The 17,138-nt window shown below is 38.9% G+C and overlaps 1 protein-coding gene across 1 annotated transcript in view; it reads left to right on the forward strand.

Moving 5' to 3' along the window:
- Positions 1-17,138, forward strand: part of KIF16B (kinesin family member 16B) — a gene marked incomplete at its 5' end in the record, with an annotated part of 299,847 nt that overhangs the window by 28,545 nt on the left and 254,164 nt on the right. Inside the window, 2 exon segments of the mRNA XM_027770001.1 lie at positions 4,255-4,320; positions 8,887-8,946. Coding sequence (XP_027625802.1) covers positions 4,255-4,320; positions 8,887-8,946 — 126 coding nt within the window.

Consider the following 17,138-nt stretch of genomic DNA (forward strand, 5'->3'; position numbering starts at 1 on the left):
AGAGAAAAAGCGAATGAAAGACAGGTCTTCCCTTTTAAACTAACTGAGCTTGGAAGGAGCCTTAACACATAGAAAAGCTTTAAATTACTAAAACTTGTACTGATTTCTCTTTGAAGAATGTCTTTGGTGGTATTGATCAGTGGTCAGGCATGTAGGAGTATACAGTACCTTAATCACCATGCCACCTGCTGGTCCCATGTCCGTTCTATTTTTAATGGGTATTTGGGGACTTTTTTTTTTTTTTTTAAGAGATATTAGTGCTGTTATGGGCTTGTATCTACATATCTTTTAGTGAACATATATAATTCTGTTAGATTTATGCCTAACAGTAGAGTTGGTGGGCCAGAAGTTTCTGTTTTGATAGACACTGCCAGATAATTTTTAAAAGTGATTTTGAAAATTTCATATGATATAGATTCTTGTCAACATTTGGTATTGTTAGCTTTTTATTGTAACCATTCTGATGGGTGTATACCAATATCAATGATTTTAGTTTGCCTTATCAAATGATTAATGAGGTTGAGCATTTGGATATTTTTCCAAGTGTTTTCTTATATTGAATGTATTTTCAGATATTTCAGATATTGTTGCTTTTAATTTGGAAAAGAAAAATAGTTGACCTCTCATTTCTCTTGAATGTATCTAGAGACGAGAAGAAAATTAAGCAATATAAAAACAAAATAAGCAACAAAAATTAGGAAGCAAAGAATGCAGTGGGGAAGTAAAAATGGAAGTAGAATGAATTCATATTCCTGGCTGGAGTCAAAGATAAAGTTTAAATTATACAAGTATCATTATATATAAATTTATAAAATTGACATATCTCAGAGTCACAAAGTAAAACTTATTGAATTATCAAAAATGTCATGATGTATTTTTGCATAGAAAAACATAGAGAAATACATCATGACTTTTCTAACGACCTAATATGTGATATTTGTCAAAATAGGCAAAAGCTTCATAGGTTATTCAAGAGGAAAGAAAAAGGTCCAGAGCAGTATTATGTGAGCTTAAAAAAAAAAAGAACACTGTATCACAACAAAGAGTGTGTTTACAATTAAAATCAAACGTGGCATCAACTTTTATAAAGGGAAAAACCAACGAAACTGTTGGAAGTAGCAGGAGTAAGAACCACTCACATTTGTCACAGAAAACTTAACTCTCATTCTGTGAGAGCTTACATAGACAAAAATAAATAAGGACATAGCATATTTATAGTAATACACTGAAAATTTGCTTTAATTAATACAAATCAGGAGAAAGGTTGCAACTCATGCAACAAAAGATTACGTTTCTTATTATGGAAAGAACTTCTATTAAAAAAAAAAAAGAAAAAGATCACACCTAACAGAAAAGTGAACAAAGAACATAAGTATAATTCATAGAAAAAAATTTAAAGTGGCTTTCTAAAAACATGAAAACATGCCCAATGTCATTTGAAACTCAATAAATGCAAATTTTAAGAATAATGAAATGAACGTGCACACATACAAATACTACATCAAGCTAAGATTTGTGTCTTTTACTGTGTGTAGGTTGAGAAATGGGATGTTCTTTTTACCTCTTTGGTAGGCAGAGATCAAAAAGCCCTATTGTACAGTACATTGGCAGGGTGGGATGCAAGAGGTGCTTGTATACAGTGGTATTGCTACACTTCTGAGGAAGTATTACTCTGGCTTAACAATATGTGAGCTTAACCTGAATATTATTTACCTTGAATTTTTTTTTTTCTAAACAGATACCTTAGCAGAGGATACTTTAATTGAAACTGGTTTACATTTTACCAATCATCTCTTTTAAAAGGACTTAGGCAGATCTTTCTTTACATGTACTTCAAAAATAATTTCTAAAAGCTGGGTAGCCATAATAAATCTTCATGCGTATATTCAATCAGTGATTATTACTGAGTTTATGATGTGGTAGGATGTTGCAACTTTGATTATAGATAAAAACCCTGCAAGGGTTTCTGCAAAATTAGCCATGCGTAAGGAGCTCACTGGTTGTTTTGAAAATTGTCAACCATTTCCATACAGTACATACTAATGTCTGATCCTTTCATTTCTTCAATGAAAACTATTTAAGCACCATCTATGTGTAAGATGACATGCTATATGGAGTGATACATTGTAGCAGTATATCACCAATCTCCTTTTCCTTCCTGGAGAATGGATTTAACCTTGATTTACCTTTCCGGCTTCATTTTCTGGAAACCAGATAAAAGTCGGATGCCAGCTATATAATAAGGCAACATTTCTGATGATGAAAATGGCCCCTACTGGTGAACTACATCTAGATCAGGATGGAGTATATATGAGGGGGAACTTAAGTTCATAGAAAGTATGTATTACGAGAAAACTTTGCATGGCTTTCAAAAGATCTTTTGCACCCAAGTAAACCCATACTTGAATTCCATTTTCCTTGAACTTTTTGAAGTCCCCTTGTAGAAACTGTAAGTGCCGGCTGATTAAGCCATAGCTTTGAGTTTCTCTGAAGGCAGTGATGTATGTAACTGGATGTCCCATCTGGGGAACCTATAAGATGTTACAGAGATGCTGGGTCATGTGGGCATGGACTTCTACACCAAGGTGGGTTTCACAGGTACCACTTACATGTGAGTAGCTACTGAAGAGGACTAAAGACAATAAAAGCTCCTGGACATTTGTGAGGACTACTGTTGGGTGCTAGGGAAGATTATGATACCTTTTTGCATAGAAAAACATGGAAAAATACATCATGACTTTCCCAGTGTCCTAATACATAGATGAACTTAGGACTTCACCCCCCAGGACTAACCCCTGTGCTCCCTGCCAGCCAGCTCTGTCTTCTGTTGCCTACAGAAAGGCCAGGTGTGGCACACCACAGTCTTGTTGGTCTGAATGTTTAACCGAGCCTACAGAGACTGCCTTGTGGATACTTTCATTTGAATAGAAATGAGAAAGTAAATAGTAATGAAAAGAAAGCTACAGCTTCTGCACAGGACAACTTGGTAATTAAGCAACAACAAAAATATACATACAGATGACACAAGTTCTCTTTCTGGAAATGTGTTTTATTGATCTAGCCATGTGTAGTGTCAGCAGTTTGTGTGAGGATAGTCATTGTAGCATTGTTGGTAAAATGAAAGACTAGAGAAAATTACATTTACATGAATGAGTGAGTACTGTCACATGCTAGAATATCCATACAGTGAATAGTGTAGAGTGGAGCTGAAAATTTTTAAAAAAAGTTAAATAGTTTTATTTTTACTGAGTTTTTCTTCAGACTCAAGGGGACTTTAAAAAGTTCAAAAATGAAATTAAAATATGAGTTTATTTTGGTGCAAACATTTTGAAATTCATTTATAATGAACTTTTAAATATATTGTTTTAGTAATACATATTTTCCATTAATTTTTTAAAGACCCTTCATATACTGTGGAGTATAAAAGGCAATATTTAGAATAGTGTTTTTATGCAATTTATGTTTAAAGACACAACAAAAACATGCTTTCATATGACCAGAATAACTGTAAGTGTACACAACAAATTGGGAAATAGTTTTTGCCTGTAGGTGGGCTTAGGAGGGAGATTCTTTTTCCTTTTTAATGACACCTGAGGCAGCGAGAAAGGCAGACATAGTTCGGGGCACCAATCTCTGCCAGTCAGGTCAGTGACTGAGCTGTTCGGAGTTCAGTTGCAGCCCAGTCTGCTTCCATTTTCCTTTCCAGTCTTTCTCTCCCTGTTCTGATTTTGGTGTTTATCATTCTCATGGCAATCACTACACGTCAGCAGTATGGATAAAGAAATGGATGAACAGACTGAGGCGTAGCCATGCTATGCACGGAACATTATCCAGCAATTTAAACTCAGGTTCATTTGCATGCGTCAGCCTGAATGAATCTCAGAAGCCTGTGGATGACAAGACTGATGCAGCTTAATCTTTTGAATATTGTACTTTGTGTATGCCCAAAACAGAGACTCCTTAAGATCTAGGGGTTTAGGTTGTGTTTGATTTTAGCACAATAAAATGTCGGTATGTCACATCTTTACTTTACTAATTTGCATTTTAAGTGTAGGTTTACCAGGACCCCACAATTCTGAATAGTGTGAGATACGTATCCTATGGATTAAAGACTTGGTGATTATTGGCACTTTTTACATCTAACTACTACTTTCTGTTGGAATGTTTGAGAATTTATTATAGTCATGGAAGAGTTTTTACTTTGGATCATTGCTATTTATTAACAACTGGTCTCTTTTGTGGTTTAAATCATAGATTGCTCTCTTAGACTCTCCCACAGCTTTAAGTATGGAGGAAAAACTGCAGCAGAATGAAGCAAGAGTAAGTGATACTGTGATTTTGTTTTAATTGTAACTTTCACTACCATTTCAAGTGATGCTTTTTGGTATGTGCCATTTCACAGTCATTTTCTTACTTTATGACACTTAGTAACCCCCATCATAATTACTTTTTTTTAGTTGGCTTTTTATGTTTTGCATCCCGTCCACTGCTATTTCATAAATGATTTTGTCAGACAAATGGTGGTTAACTGCAGTGATATTCACATCCAGGCCCTCCTGTGAAAACTGGGAGCAGACAGGAGTCCTCTGTTGAGGGCGGCCATGTCCAGGCCTCTGTTGAGGGCGGACAGTGGTCCCTATAGCTTAATGATGACTGCCATTTAACTTCTTGTCATCCCTTCACTTCGTTTTCAGCGGGAAGTGCAACACATGGGGGATCTCTGGATACTCTGGGTAGATGAGTTATGGAGATGATGGTAGTAAGTGACCCTAAAAGAGAAGCTCTCACATTGTCCTGGGCTAAAGCCAGTGCTGGGGCCTTTTGAAATTCATTTTCATGGCTCTCTTAGTTCTATACTGTCTTTAAAAAAATCTCTGTGAAAAGAGAAACAGACATTAAAAATAATTTTTGGAGTGCATTTTGTTTGTGGTTCTGGATGGTTAAAACCAGGAGGAAAAAAGAATGAAGAAAAAACTTGGATTCTGTTGGCAAAAGCTCTTCTAAAAACTTACAGCCTAAAGCTGGGCTCAGTGGTGACACCTGTGATCCCAGCTGCTGGGGAGGCTGAGGCAGAAGGCTCCCGACACAGTGAGACCCTGTCCAAAACACAAAAAAGAATATCTTTCACAGTATGGAAGATACACATTGTGTGGTGGTTAGAAGCTTAATTGCATTGATGAATATGCTGATAATAGCATCAGTAAAAACACTAGTTTTTTAATTTCTATTTTTCTTAATGACATTTTATGTTTTAGTGCTTCAGACTCTAATTTTGAGTGCAAGAAAATGCCTGGATACAGTCTTAAATTGTTTCTCAGTTGTAGTTTTCAGGACTAGCTAGCCAGCTAATAGAAACCAATAAATATTTTAATTTGAATGCATTACACATGCTGTGACATAAATGACTGCCTATCTCTTGTTCATAACATTTGCTAAATTTTTGTCTAGCTTTTTCTGACCCTTTTTAATTATTTGCCATCTGCATGGCTATAAATCTCATCACCTAATCACACTGTTAGAGGCGGTATCACATGTTTGCATTTCTATTGGGTTTTAGATGAAGATTATTTGATTTAAATAATAAACCCAAAACATACTTCTAATTTCTTAAATCTGGAATTATTTGAATTTTAAAGAGATTCGTTGGCTCACATTTCTTCAAGCAAGAACATATCTGATGGTAAAATATGGGATCATTTATTGCTGAATGCTTTGTATTCTCAGATAAATTGCCAGTGAGAATCTGATAACTGGTTAGTAGAAATTAGTAAATTTAATATACTAGTCTTTTTCACCATCTGTAGGGAGCGAAGTTCTAAGCATATTCCCCCTCCGAAAGCTTTTTAAATACAAATATCCCCCAAAGCTATGTGACTTCTGTTGCTTTCAAGGGTCTTTAGGGTTGTGATGAAATGAAGGACTGGAGTGTCTGAGTCTATATACTCTAGGTGGATGCTTAGCTTCTTTTAAACCAGTTGACATTTTTAGATAAATCAGGGCAGTCTTATTAAACCATTAAAAACAAGTAGAAAATGAAGTTAGACTGGTTAAGTTCCATTTATTTATTTATTTATTTTTACCAAGATGATAAATGTTGACAATAGTAGCTATTATATTAAAAGGAGAGACATTTAAAAAACTGATAACTGGGTCCAGCAGGTGACATAGTGGCTAAGCAACTGGACTCCCATGTAGCTGACCACAGTTCAAGGCCAGGACTTGGCAACTTGAAAAATCATGCTGGGGCCATGTGTGTGTATGCCCGGAATCCCAGGAGGGGAATGGAGGAGAAAGGATTACAGCATGGCCATTCCCCCAGGGTGATTTCTCACTTTTCTTCTTTGTCTCTCTCCAGTGAGCACATGCACCCTATAGCAAAAACCTAAACAAATAAACAAAACTAATAACTTTGAACTCCCACAGTCTTATTTGAGGTAAATTGAGGAGTAAAATGAATGGCCACTGAATGATAGAGTATAGATGGGCAAGTTATGTTTTGGCATTTCTTGTGAATAAACCATTGTTCCAGAATCTCCATTTCTTGTGTATAACAAATGCATTTTTTTTTTTATTAATTGTCAGAGGTCACATGAACTCACCCACCTGAGAGAAGGAGAAAGTATCCCCAATGGGGCATGGTCATGCCACAATCCCCTCTCCATTTCTCCATCCTGTTGGGATGTTGAGCATGCATAAACACACATACACACAGCATATTTTTCAAGTGTACTTTGAGTGCTAGCAAATGCCCGGATATAATCTTAAATTGTTTCTCAGTTGTAGTTTTCAGGAATTGCTACCAAGTTAGTAGAAACCAATAAATGTTTTCATTTGAATGCATTACACATGCTGTGACATAAATGACTGCTTATCTCTTGTTAATAAAATTTGCTTAATTTTTATCTAGCTTTTGCTTATCCTTTTTAATTATTTGCCATCTGCCTGGCTATAAATCTCATTAGGGGCCAGCATTCGAACCACAGTTGGCCATGTAGGATTGAGCTCCCCTAACCATGAGGCTATGGGCTGGCCCTAAATGTTGTCTCTCATTAAGGTTGCTGATACAAATGTTCTTTCCAATGACCATTTCTTAATAGTATGTGGAAGGTACCCTCCTCTTAGCAGTGAGACTTCAAAGAAATGCTTTCTGTGCATTTATTTTGGCCAGATTACATAGGGTAACTTATTGGTGGGGATGGAATGGTGCATGCTGTTGGGAGTGAGAGATGACAGGAGTAAGAAAGAAACAGAAAGGAAAAGGCTTTGAAAAGATGAGTTCTTCCCTGCCAGTGTTCCTTTGTTAGCTCTAGGTGTATTCTTTCTATAAAACACATTTTAAATGACTTTTTTTGTCTACCTCTCAGTTCAAGTATTTCTTTCTTCTTCTTTTTAAAAATGTATTTCTTCCATGAGTGAGACAGAGACCGAGAGATATCACTCACCCCTGGGTCTCAAAGCTGCAGTCCACCCAGCTTCTGATAGCCCTGGGTGATGTGCAAGCAAATACCTGGTGTTCTCAGGGAGGTCTCTGGATATAAACCCAGAACCTTTCCATGGGGTCAGCCATGCAGGGTATTGGGCTTTATTGCCGTGCCACTGTCTGGATCCTCTTTTCGCTTCTTAATGAATTAATCACTAGGATCTTTTCAAAAGTTTCATAGAACTAGCAGAATATTTCTATTAACTTTGAAAAGCACTTTCCAATTGTGCCACGTTCAATGGCTGGGTACTTTTCTCCTTTTAAGTTATAGCAGCCTGGAAAGAAGCAGATTTTTATCAAAAGATTTTTGCTTTTACTAAAAGAATCAATTTAAGAACTACTCCTTTCTTTTTTAAAGATAGAATGAGATTTACAAACCCTATTAATTAGCTACAAAAACAAATTATCTACTAAAAGAAAACTGCAGCATCCAGTTTTGTATTTTAATCACTACATCTAATTAGAAAGAAAAGTAAATCACTATTTCTTAGGACCTGAAATATAGGCAGGAAAAATTAACTCCTTTAATGGGATGTTGTCATTCTTGAGCTTGCATTGGTTAATAATCTAGGAAGGCAGCTTCTGTTTAAGTATAACCTTGAAAAAGACAGATATAAAATTCTAGGCAGCTTGACAGAGTTCCGTGTGTCCTTTCCTTTGTAGGTTGTGGGATGAGGTCAGCTTGCTTGATTTATATTTGGTGATGGTTCTATCAGGAGTAGAGATTGCTATCTGTTGGGCTGTTGGAAAAGTCATGATGCACTTGCATAGAAAAACAGAAAAATACGTTATGACTCTTCTGACAACCCAATAATTTAAAAATACATACTGGTCCAGCAGGCGGTGTGGAGGTTAAGGCACTAGAGCCCATATAGCTCACTCCATGGTTTGAGTCTTGGACCTGGTAGCTTGAAAATCATGTATGTGTGTCCCCAAAATCCTGAGAGGAGAATGAAGAAGGGATTGCAGTGTGGCCATCCCACCTGGGGGAGTTGATTTCCCGCTTTCCCTGTTTTGGTTCTTCTTTGTCTCTCTCTGGCAAGTGTACATGCCCTATAGTAAAAACTAAAAAAAAGAAAAGAAAAGAAATAAGAGAAATTTATTAATATATCCTTCCATTAATTATATATGGGGATTGCAGTGTGGCCATCCCACCTGGGGGAGTTGATTTCCCGCTTTCCCTGTTTTGGTTCTTCTTTGTCTCTCTCTGGCAAGTGTACATGCCCTATAGTAAAAACTAAAAAAAAATAAAAGAAAAGAAATAAGAGAAATTTATTAGTATATCCTTCCATTATTTATATATGTAATATATCCTTCCATAAGATATAAGAATTTGGAAATTTTCTGGGTGAAAAATCATAGTAATTTTTTATGTAGTAATCACATATGTATATTTTACTTTTTAGGTTCAAGAATTGACCAAGGAGTGGACAAATAAGTGGAATGAAACTCAGAATATTTTGAAAGTAAGGACTTTAAAAAGGTGTCTTAGTTTTACTATTATGGCTTGAATAGGTAAAACTTGTTTTCTTCTTTTAGTGTGCTTGGCTTAAGGTAAGACCAATGGAGCTGGTTAGTGACTTGCAGGATGATTTTGAAGAGTAAGAAAGGGGGATATTAGATGTTCAAGCTGTGTGTTTTGACATTCACAGGTTATGTCTATATTTAAAATGATTGTTTTTATTTTGGGGAGTTTTTCCATTTTGATTCAGCAAATATCAGAATTCCATTTAATATTCAAAGGTTTCTACTTTGTCTTTCCGTTTTTGTTAAAATCAGTATAAAAATGATACATTGGATTGTTGGAAAAGTCATGGTATCTTTTTCTGTTTTTCTAAATACGTCATGACTTTTCTGATTACCCAATATTAAATGAAAAAATACTTCTTTTAGCTTTATTGCTTAACAAAGACAGCTTTCAGAAACTTCAAAACTAGTAATTTCCCATCAAATTTTTTTTTTGCATGTCTCAAGTGCTAGATTGTGATGGTCAACGTTTCTGGCACACTTCCTGTGAAAGCATGTCAGTAATGGCCTCTATTTTTCCGATTCCCAAATCCAAGAGTCCTAATGTTTCCATTTTGTGCTGCTTTGGTAGAAAATATCTTTCATTTATGAAGGGTTAGCCACACCAGGTTTGAGGTTCAGATTGTAATTTTGTGCTTTGACATAACTGTCTAACTTTATGCCTGAGAGAAGATGATTCAGAGACTATTGAATCCGAGGTTTGTTTTTGAGGTCTGTTGAGATGAAACATTCCCAGAGGATTAGAATCTCCATCTAATATTGATTGGTGAGGCTCTCATAGATGAGGTTTAACTGAGTGTCTTAGCAGAATCCTAAGCTGGACTGCCCTCACATGAAAATGGCACACCCGGTTGCTCTTTCATTGGACATACTTCTAAAAGCCTGGGTTAGCTGCTGAGTTCTGCATCTAACAACTGCCTCAGAGAACTGGGTCAGCATTATGTAAGGTAACATTCTCCTTGTACCCTTCGGGCAACGCCGCCTGCTCTGGGGTTAAAAAGACTATTTCTCATGAGATCAGAGATTGTGCTAGATAGTAGGGGGTTGTGGTCCCAGAGAAATTCTTTCCAGCTACAGAATACACTATATAATGAGGGCTTCTGATTCAGCCTTTCCTTCTCTCTTCTCCTGATTATAATGATAATGTCATTATTTTGAGGTACTTCTACTGTGTTTTCTTTGAGAGATTTTTTGGGGGGCAGGGGAGATTTTTGCTCTAGAGTGCATTCTCTCACAAGAGAGGCAAACAGAAAGCAAGAAATCACTCCCCAGGGAAATGACCATGCCTTGGTCCCCTTCTCCTCTTCTCTTGGGATTTTGGGCACACATGCACATGCACCTGGCATGAGTTTCAAGCTTCTGGATCTGGGACTCAAACCACGATCAGCCATGTGTGAGTCCTTGACATATCCATTATGCTATCTACTGGTCACAAGAGATTTATTTTTTTTTATTTTTTTTTTTTAATAGGAAACGGAACAAAGAATTCACCCATGTATCAGAATAGTCAGGTGTAGAATCTACCCTAAGAGGTAGGGCTGCAGCCTTTGAGGCCCAAATCATTTGACTTTTCATGACATGATGCAAGTTTCCTCAAGACATTTGCCAAAGAAGGAAGACCAAAATCTACTCTATTTCAGGATAAAATACATCCACAGTTAGCTACCTGAAACATCATTAGTATGCACAGTGCCTGTTAGCACAGAAAGTAATGCAGTGATAAGTGGGAGGATTTAAGCCTCATCTCTTCCATGGCCACTCCAGTATCTGCTTGTCACCATAGCAGGGGTTTTTATAAAGTCTCCATTAAGGGTAGCTACATTGACAGTCATGGTGGTGAAACTCTGGAACTTTGCACTTTTTTTTCATAAGATAATTTGGGAATATGATGTTAAATCCTTCTCCACTTCCAATCCTATTTTTGATCATTCTTATTATTTTTATTTTTTGCGACTTTTCAGATGAGAAGGAAAAAAAAAGTGTGATACACAGTAGGTGTTAAAGGTTATGAAAAAGGCAAATGCTGTTTCAAAATTTCCACTTTTCTCAACCTTGCAAGCCTGTTTTACATTTCTCTGCTGGTATTTGGACTTTAAATCTATAGCCGTGTTCTGTTCATGTTTGACATTTTAAATGCTGTCTTCCTCTTTTATTGGAAGACAGTGCCTGAGGCTGAGGTGAAGAAGAGGACTACCGAAATGACTTTTTGGAAAATACTCTTTTTGGAGACCATTATTCGATGGGTTTGTAACTGTGTGGCTTATGTTATCCTTTCCTGTATTTCTAGGTTCATCTGTCTGTCAGTTAATTTTTCCAGTAGTGCTGCATAAACCTCACTCAGCCCAGTGGCAACTCCCTGTACCATATGGTCTATTTCCTCTTTTACTTCAGAAACTTAAGATGCTTCAGGAATATAGGGGAAACCCCTCTAATGCAGGGTAGGAGTCTAAAAATATGTAGGATAAAGGGTCCTTGAAGTCTGAATTACTCTTTAAAGTCTGTTAAATTTTCCTGGAAATCACCAGACCCTGGATTCTGGGCTGTGTAAAAGAAAGGAGTAACTTTGTTCCCTTCTTTTTGCATGTAGGCTGTGACTCCCTTTGCTCTGGAGGAGTGAAATCCAAGAACCTGTTCAAGGAGAGTGGGGCAGAGGAAAAGTGAAAGACACCTGTGTGGGAATAGGCTCTTGCAAAAGGTGCAGCAGGCCTGGCAGCAACCTTGGTGGTAGTGACTGGACCTGTAGACCTTGAAACTTGGAGCTAAGGTGGCAGTCTTTCAGATTCCCCGGGTTCTGACACTCCCTCCCTGTAACATCCTTGTTCCCAGCTTGGAAATCACCTGGCTGTAAACTTCTTTCTCATATCCAAGTTCATAAGGTCAGAGGTGATAAAAGACTGAGTTATTCTTAAAGTAAGGTACAGTAGAATGTATATTTATCTTGAAAAGGCAGGTCTTAGGTAGTTAGATAGCAAGAGCATTGGAGTGTCCTCCACACTGTTCCTAATCTTTGTGTCCACTCTCCTGCCCCTTAATTTATTGACCTTTTTCATTTTCATTAATCTTCTTTTTCTAAAATCAAAACTCCTTTGCTTGGCCTCTAAAGGCTCCAGCTTCCTTTCAGTTTTATTTGTCCCATCACAGTCTCTCTGCTCCTAATATTCCTGATATCCCCACTGCACCCTGCCAGATGTCTGGGTTGTCCCTGAGTGCACTGGGTAGTGGGACTTCTTGGAGTCTCTTGGCCTTTGCCTTTGTTTCTTCATTCTTCAGGTGTTGCTTCATTCTTCAGGAGGCGGTTTCCCATCAGAATCTACCTTGAAGTCCTCCTTGATCAGCCTCACCTTCCCATTTAGGATGAAATGTTTCTTTCTGTGTGCTTTTGCAGAGTTTGGTTTTACTTGTCTCAGTATTCATCATCGCCTGAATTAGGCGATACAGTGTCTTCCTTTCTGTGAACACGTACACACAGAACAGGAATGGATCTGGCCAAGGACTGTGTCTTTATTGTCTTATGAACCAACTCTTGGAACTCTGCCTCTCACAAAGCATGCATGCAGTGCAACTTGTAGGATAATTGAAGGTACTGTTAGAGACAAAATAGAAACCTTTGCATTAACCTTCTAGGACTGCCATGATAGAATGCTACAGACTGGGTGGCTCATGCAACAGAGATTTCTTTGCTCACAGTTCTGGAGGTTAGAAGTCCAAAATCAAGGTACTGGCAGATTTCCTGTCTCCTAAGACCTCTCTTTGTCTTGCATATGGCCACCCCCTCCTCTCAATTTCCACACATGGCCTAATCTTTTCTTTTAAGAACATTAGCCAGGTTCCATCCTAACAGCCTAATTTTACTTACCTTAATTAATTTTAACTTGAGTAAAGGCACTATCTCCAAATACACTCACGTTTAAGATACTGAGGTTTAGGACTTCAGCATAAGATTCTGCGGTGACACAATTCAGCCCGTAACAGCCCTGAACTATGCAAAGCTGACCACCTGGTGGGAAAAATCACACAGAGGGTTGTGCAGACAGGAGTCCTGCCCTCGTGATGCTCCTGCCTAAATGTAACATCTTACTGTTCTCATTCTTGTTGGAAAGGACCATATGTGACTGGGTTTTCATTCTGGGAGGGAATATGTCTAAATTCCATTTTGGTTATAGCCCTGCTCATCATTCATCTAAGTCAGATCCTTGCTGTTCAAAGTGTGGTCTGTGGGTCAGTATCATCCTCATCATCTGCGAACTAGCTAGATATGCAGCTCTCAGGCCCCTCTCCAAGCTTCCAGAATCAGAATGTGGATGTTAATAAAATCCCCAAGAGGTGTGTCTGCATCTTCAAGTTTGAGTGCCGAGTTAAATACACCGAAGAAAAGTGAGGCAGATTTGGACTTCTTTGCCCTCAGATTTATTCTTCCCTCTCTCTGCTCTCCCTGGATCTTAAGGACCAATCCCCTGTTAGCTGTCCTTCTGGGCTCCTGTGAGACTCTCTTTTGGGGATTGGAGATGAAATTATACCTTCCCTTCCACTGTACAGTGGCAGGTGCTTCTTCACCATGCTGTCACTTACCAACAGGGAGAATTGGCCCACTGTGATTGCAGTCTTATGACACAGTCATGACCTCTAGAAATGCCTGGATCCCGCCCTGCCCCCACTTAGGGGTGATGCTGGTTTTCTGCTGTTGTCAGTTTATGGGTGACCTCCCTGTCTCAGATGACTTTTTAGTTCTGTCTTTCAGCCCTGCATTAAAGTCCTTGGATTATAATACCAAAGTATTTTCTCTTATGTGGTTACCTCTAAGGAGGCTTATGTCCATTCTCTCAATTGCTGGCCAGCACCTCAGAACCTGGTGTGTCTGTCATTCTAGTCTCCTCTTCGAATGCTGCCCCCGTCACCCTGGGAGAATTTGTCATAAGCTGTAGTGCCTCTCTTGGGACTTGAAAGTTAATGCTGTGATAAAACCAGTTTCTACAGCCCTCGGCACCAGCGCATTCCTGAGGCCCTTCATGTCGGTTCCCCTCTTGCGCAGCTACAGTGCTGTGCCGACTGTTTCGTATTTGAAGTGGTTTATAAAGTGACTGCTTCATATCCCTCCTGTGTACCTTCTGGCTTGGCTTTTACAAATCCCCTATGTTTTATTGCTGAGGATTTTATCAAGTGATCCTTTAAGAGGAAGAATCCCCAAATTCTCTTTCCATTCCCACTGTCTCTTCCCCCACCCTAGCATTTATGCTCTCTTTTTTGATTTATCTGCTTTGTACATATCTTGGGTTCTCTGTTCCAGCAGTTTTTTGAACAGTTGGAGAAAAATGCTCAAGATGTGTTATCTGACTTCCAAATAACTGCTTGAGCCCTGTGCGTCAAAATAGCCCACAGACACTCTGGGCTGTGCCTTGGAGCTGACAGATGGTGCAGCAGAAGGGAGAGCTGCTCTGCAAGGGTCTGTCCAGAGCAGAGCTGCAAGTGGTACTTATGGCCCCAAGAGCCCTCTCTGCTTGAGTCTGTCCAGCCCTGCCTGTTCTTTGCATTTTTTTTAATAAACAGGATCTCTTCCTTGCTGAAGACATATACTTTGACGACTCCAGCGTCTGGCTGGCTTATGTGTTTTCCTGGCCCCATACAGGGCTCTGGCAGTGGTGCAGCACAGGCCGGGTAGTAGAGAAAGCAGGCTGCTCACCTGTGGGAAGGCCCTTTTTTGGAAAGTGAGCTATTTGTATGAATTTAAGTTGAATTGAAGTTTTTTTTTTTTTCCAGACTTTAATTATATAGGATTGTATAGAATTATATAGCATTTGGGGACCAGCAGTTAGCGTAATGGCTATGTCGCTGGACTCCCATGTAGTCGACTGCGGTTTGAGTCCTGGACCCTGTGGCTTAAACTCATGCCGGGCACATGTGTGTGCATGCCCAAGATCCCGAGAGGAGAATGGCGGAGAAGGGATTGTGGTGTGGCCATCCCCCCTGGGGGGGGGGATTTCTAGCTTTCTGTCTCTCTGTCTCTCTCTGTCTTTCTGGCAAGTGCACGCACCCTGTAGCAAAAACTTCTCCAAAAAAAAGAAAAAGAAAAAAAGAATTATATAGAATTTTTACCTTAGCATTCATTGAAATGAACTTCGAAGATGGAGCAATTTGAATTGATGTGATGATGGAATCCTAATGTAGACGGCTTAAGTTTGGTGTGTGCCGGTGTCTTGATACTCCCTCTCTAGGGGATAGAAGAGGCAGAATACTACAAGCCCATGGCAGGGGTGGGTAACACATGAATGGGAGAGAACTCTTTGCTCTTTCAGAATGTTTTGACTAACACGTATGGCAAAATGAAACTGGAATTCTTTCCTGCCTTAAGATTTTCCATTTTTAAATTTCATGGGATGATATTCTTTCAATCAACTTACTTGTTTTGTGATAGAATAAATCTGCTGAACTTTTTGTCTCTAGAAGATTATGGCAGCCTATAAAATAATTTTCCTGGCTGTCTGCAGGTTTTGGTTTGTGGAGAAGATGTGGATTGGGGAGTCTGGTGGACTTGGAAGCGGAACTAGTAACTGGGGTCTTACTCAATGCTTGTGGCGGGTCAGGTGGAACAAGTTTCCTGTGGTCCCCTGGATTCCTGTTGCCCAGGGCACTGTCTCCTCTGGTTTCTAAAAAACCTATAAACAAAGTGTGGGGGGGAGATAATGATTTATTTATTTAGGTTTTGCCATAGGGTGTGTGCACTCTTCAGAAAGAGAGAGAGAGGGAGAGAGAGAGAGAGAGAGAGAGAGAGAGAGAGAGAGAGGGAGGGAGGGGGAGGGAGGGAGGAAAAGAGACACAGAGAGAAACAGAAAGTAAAAATACACCCCCCCCCACACCCCCACACACACACACCAGGGGTATGGCCATGCTGAGTCCCTTCCCACCATTCTCTGGGGACTTGGGGAGCATGCATGCATTATGCGCCTGGTGTGTTTTCCAAGCCTCCATGTCTGGGACTTGAGCTGTGCTGTTGGCCATGTGGGATGCCTCGGCCTTGACCACCATGCTACCTGCTAACTCTGGGAATCATTTTTTTTTTTTGTGGCTTTTCTCTTTTTCTTTTATTATGCCAGAGGGCAGGTGCATGGACCACATGCATGAGAGAGAAAGAGAGAGAATGAGAGAGAGAGAAAGAAAGTGAGAGAAAGCACCCCTTAGTGGTGCCTGATAATGTCACAGTGCTTCTCTCCTTTTGATTCAGTTCATCTTGACTTCTTGGTACACAGATGGAAACTGAAGGTAAGCCGGGGGTAGAATTTTATTTATGGACATCAGTTTCACATGGATTTTAAATTGAGGAGGAGATACCTCTTTTAGCCATAGGTTACAGCTTCCTTATCAAAAATTGGGCATTTGATGGTTCAAAATTCTAATCTCAGACAGTAACATATATTGTTTATAGTTGGTTATTGCCATTTTAAAAAGACAAAATATTGATTCTAGAGCTCATTTAGCTACATAAAATAATCTATTGAGTTTCCAGCCATTCATCCAAGCAGAGATTGCCTGCAGTGGGATTTTAGAAGTCAGTGCTCTTTCCCCTTTGGTTCTCATTGTAAAAATAGTCGATCCAACTTACTTGCTTATGAGCACACTCTGTGTGTAGGTCATGCCTTTAGGAGCTCAGTAACATTCTTATGAACTGCACTTCTATAACTTTACAACACTTTATTTTTAAACCTTTGAAAGCATTTTGGCAAAGATGAGATAAAAGGTTGTGAACATCCTTTTGATGTGCTGATAAACTAGGATTGCTACCTAGGTTGATTAATTATATGAGTTTATTCTAGTGCAAAAATTTGGAAATTCCATGCACAGTTTTTTTCATAATATGAATTTCATGACCCTTTTGAAAATCCCCTGCATGTATACAGAGACACAAAACACACGTGCAAACATACACACACAGAGCACTTTGGAAGGTTCCTGAAAAATAGATAGTATTTTTTGAATTAACATTGATTAGGGTATAAATTATGAGAGCATGGTTTCTGTTTTTCCTCACTGCTCAGTAGGTCTGGCTACTGACTGAATGGATGGGAATAAAGGCCCCATGTAGCTGTATCTTATCAGAGGAGTAGTCTGGAGGTTGAGTTCATACACATTATGTGAACCA

The sequence above is a fragment of the Tupaia chinensis genome, unplaced genomic scaffold, assembly GCF_000334495.1.
Source record: "Tupaia chinensis unplaced genomic scaffold, TupChi_1.0 Scaffold000101_1, whole genome shotgun sequence".
In the NCBI taxonomy this organism is placed as follows: Eukaryota; Metazoa; Chordata; class Mammalia; order Scandentia; family Tupaiidae; genus Tupaia; species Tupaia belangeri.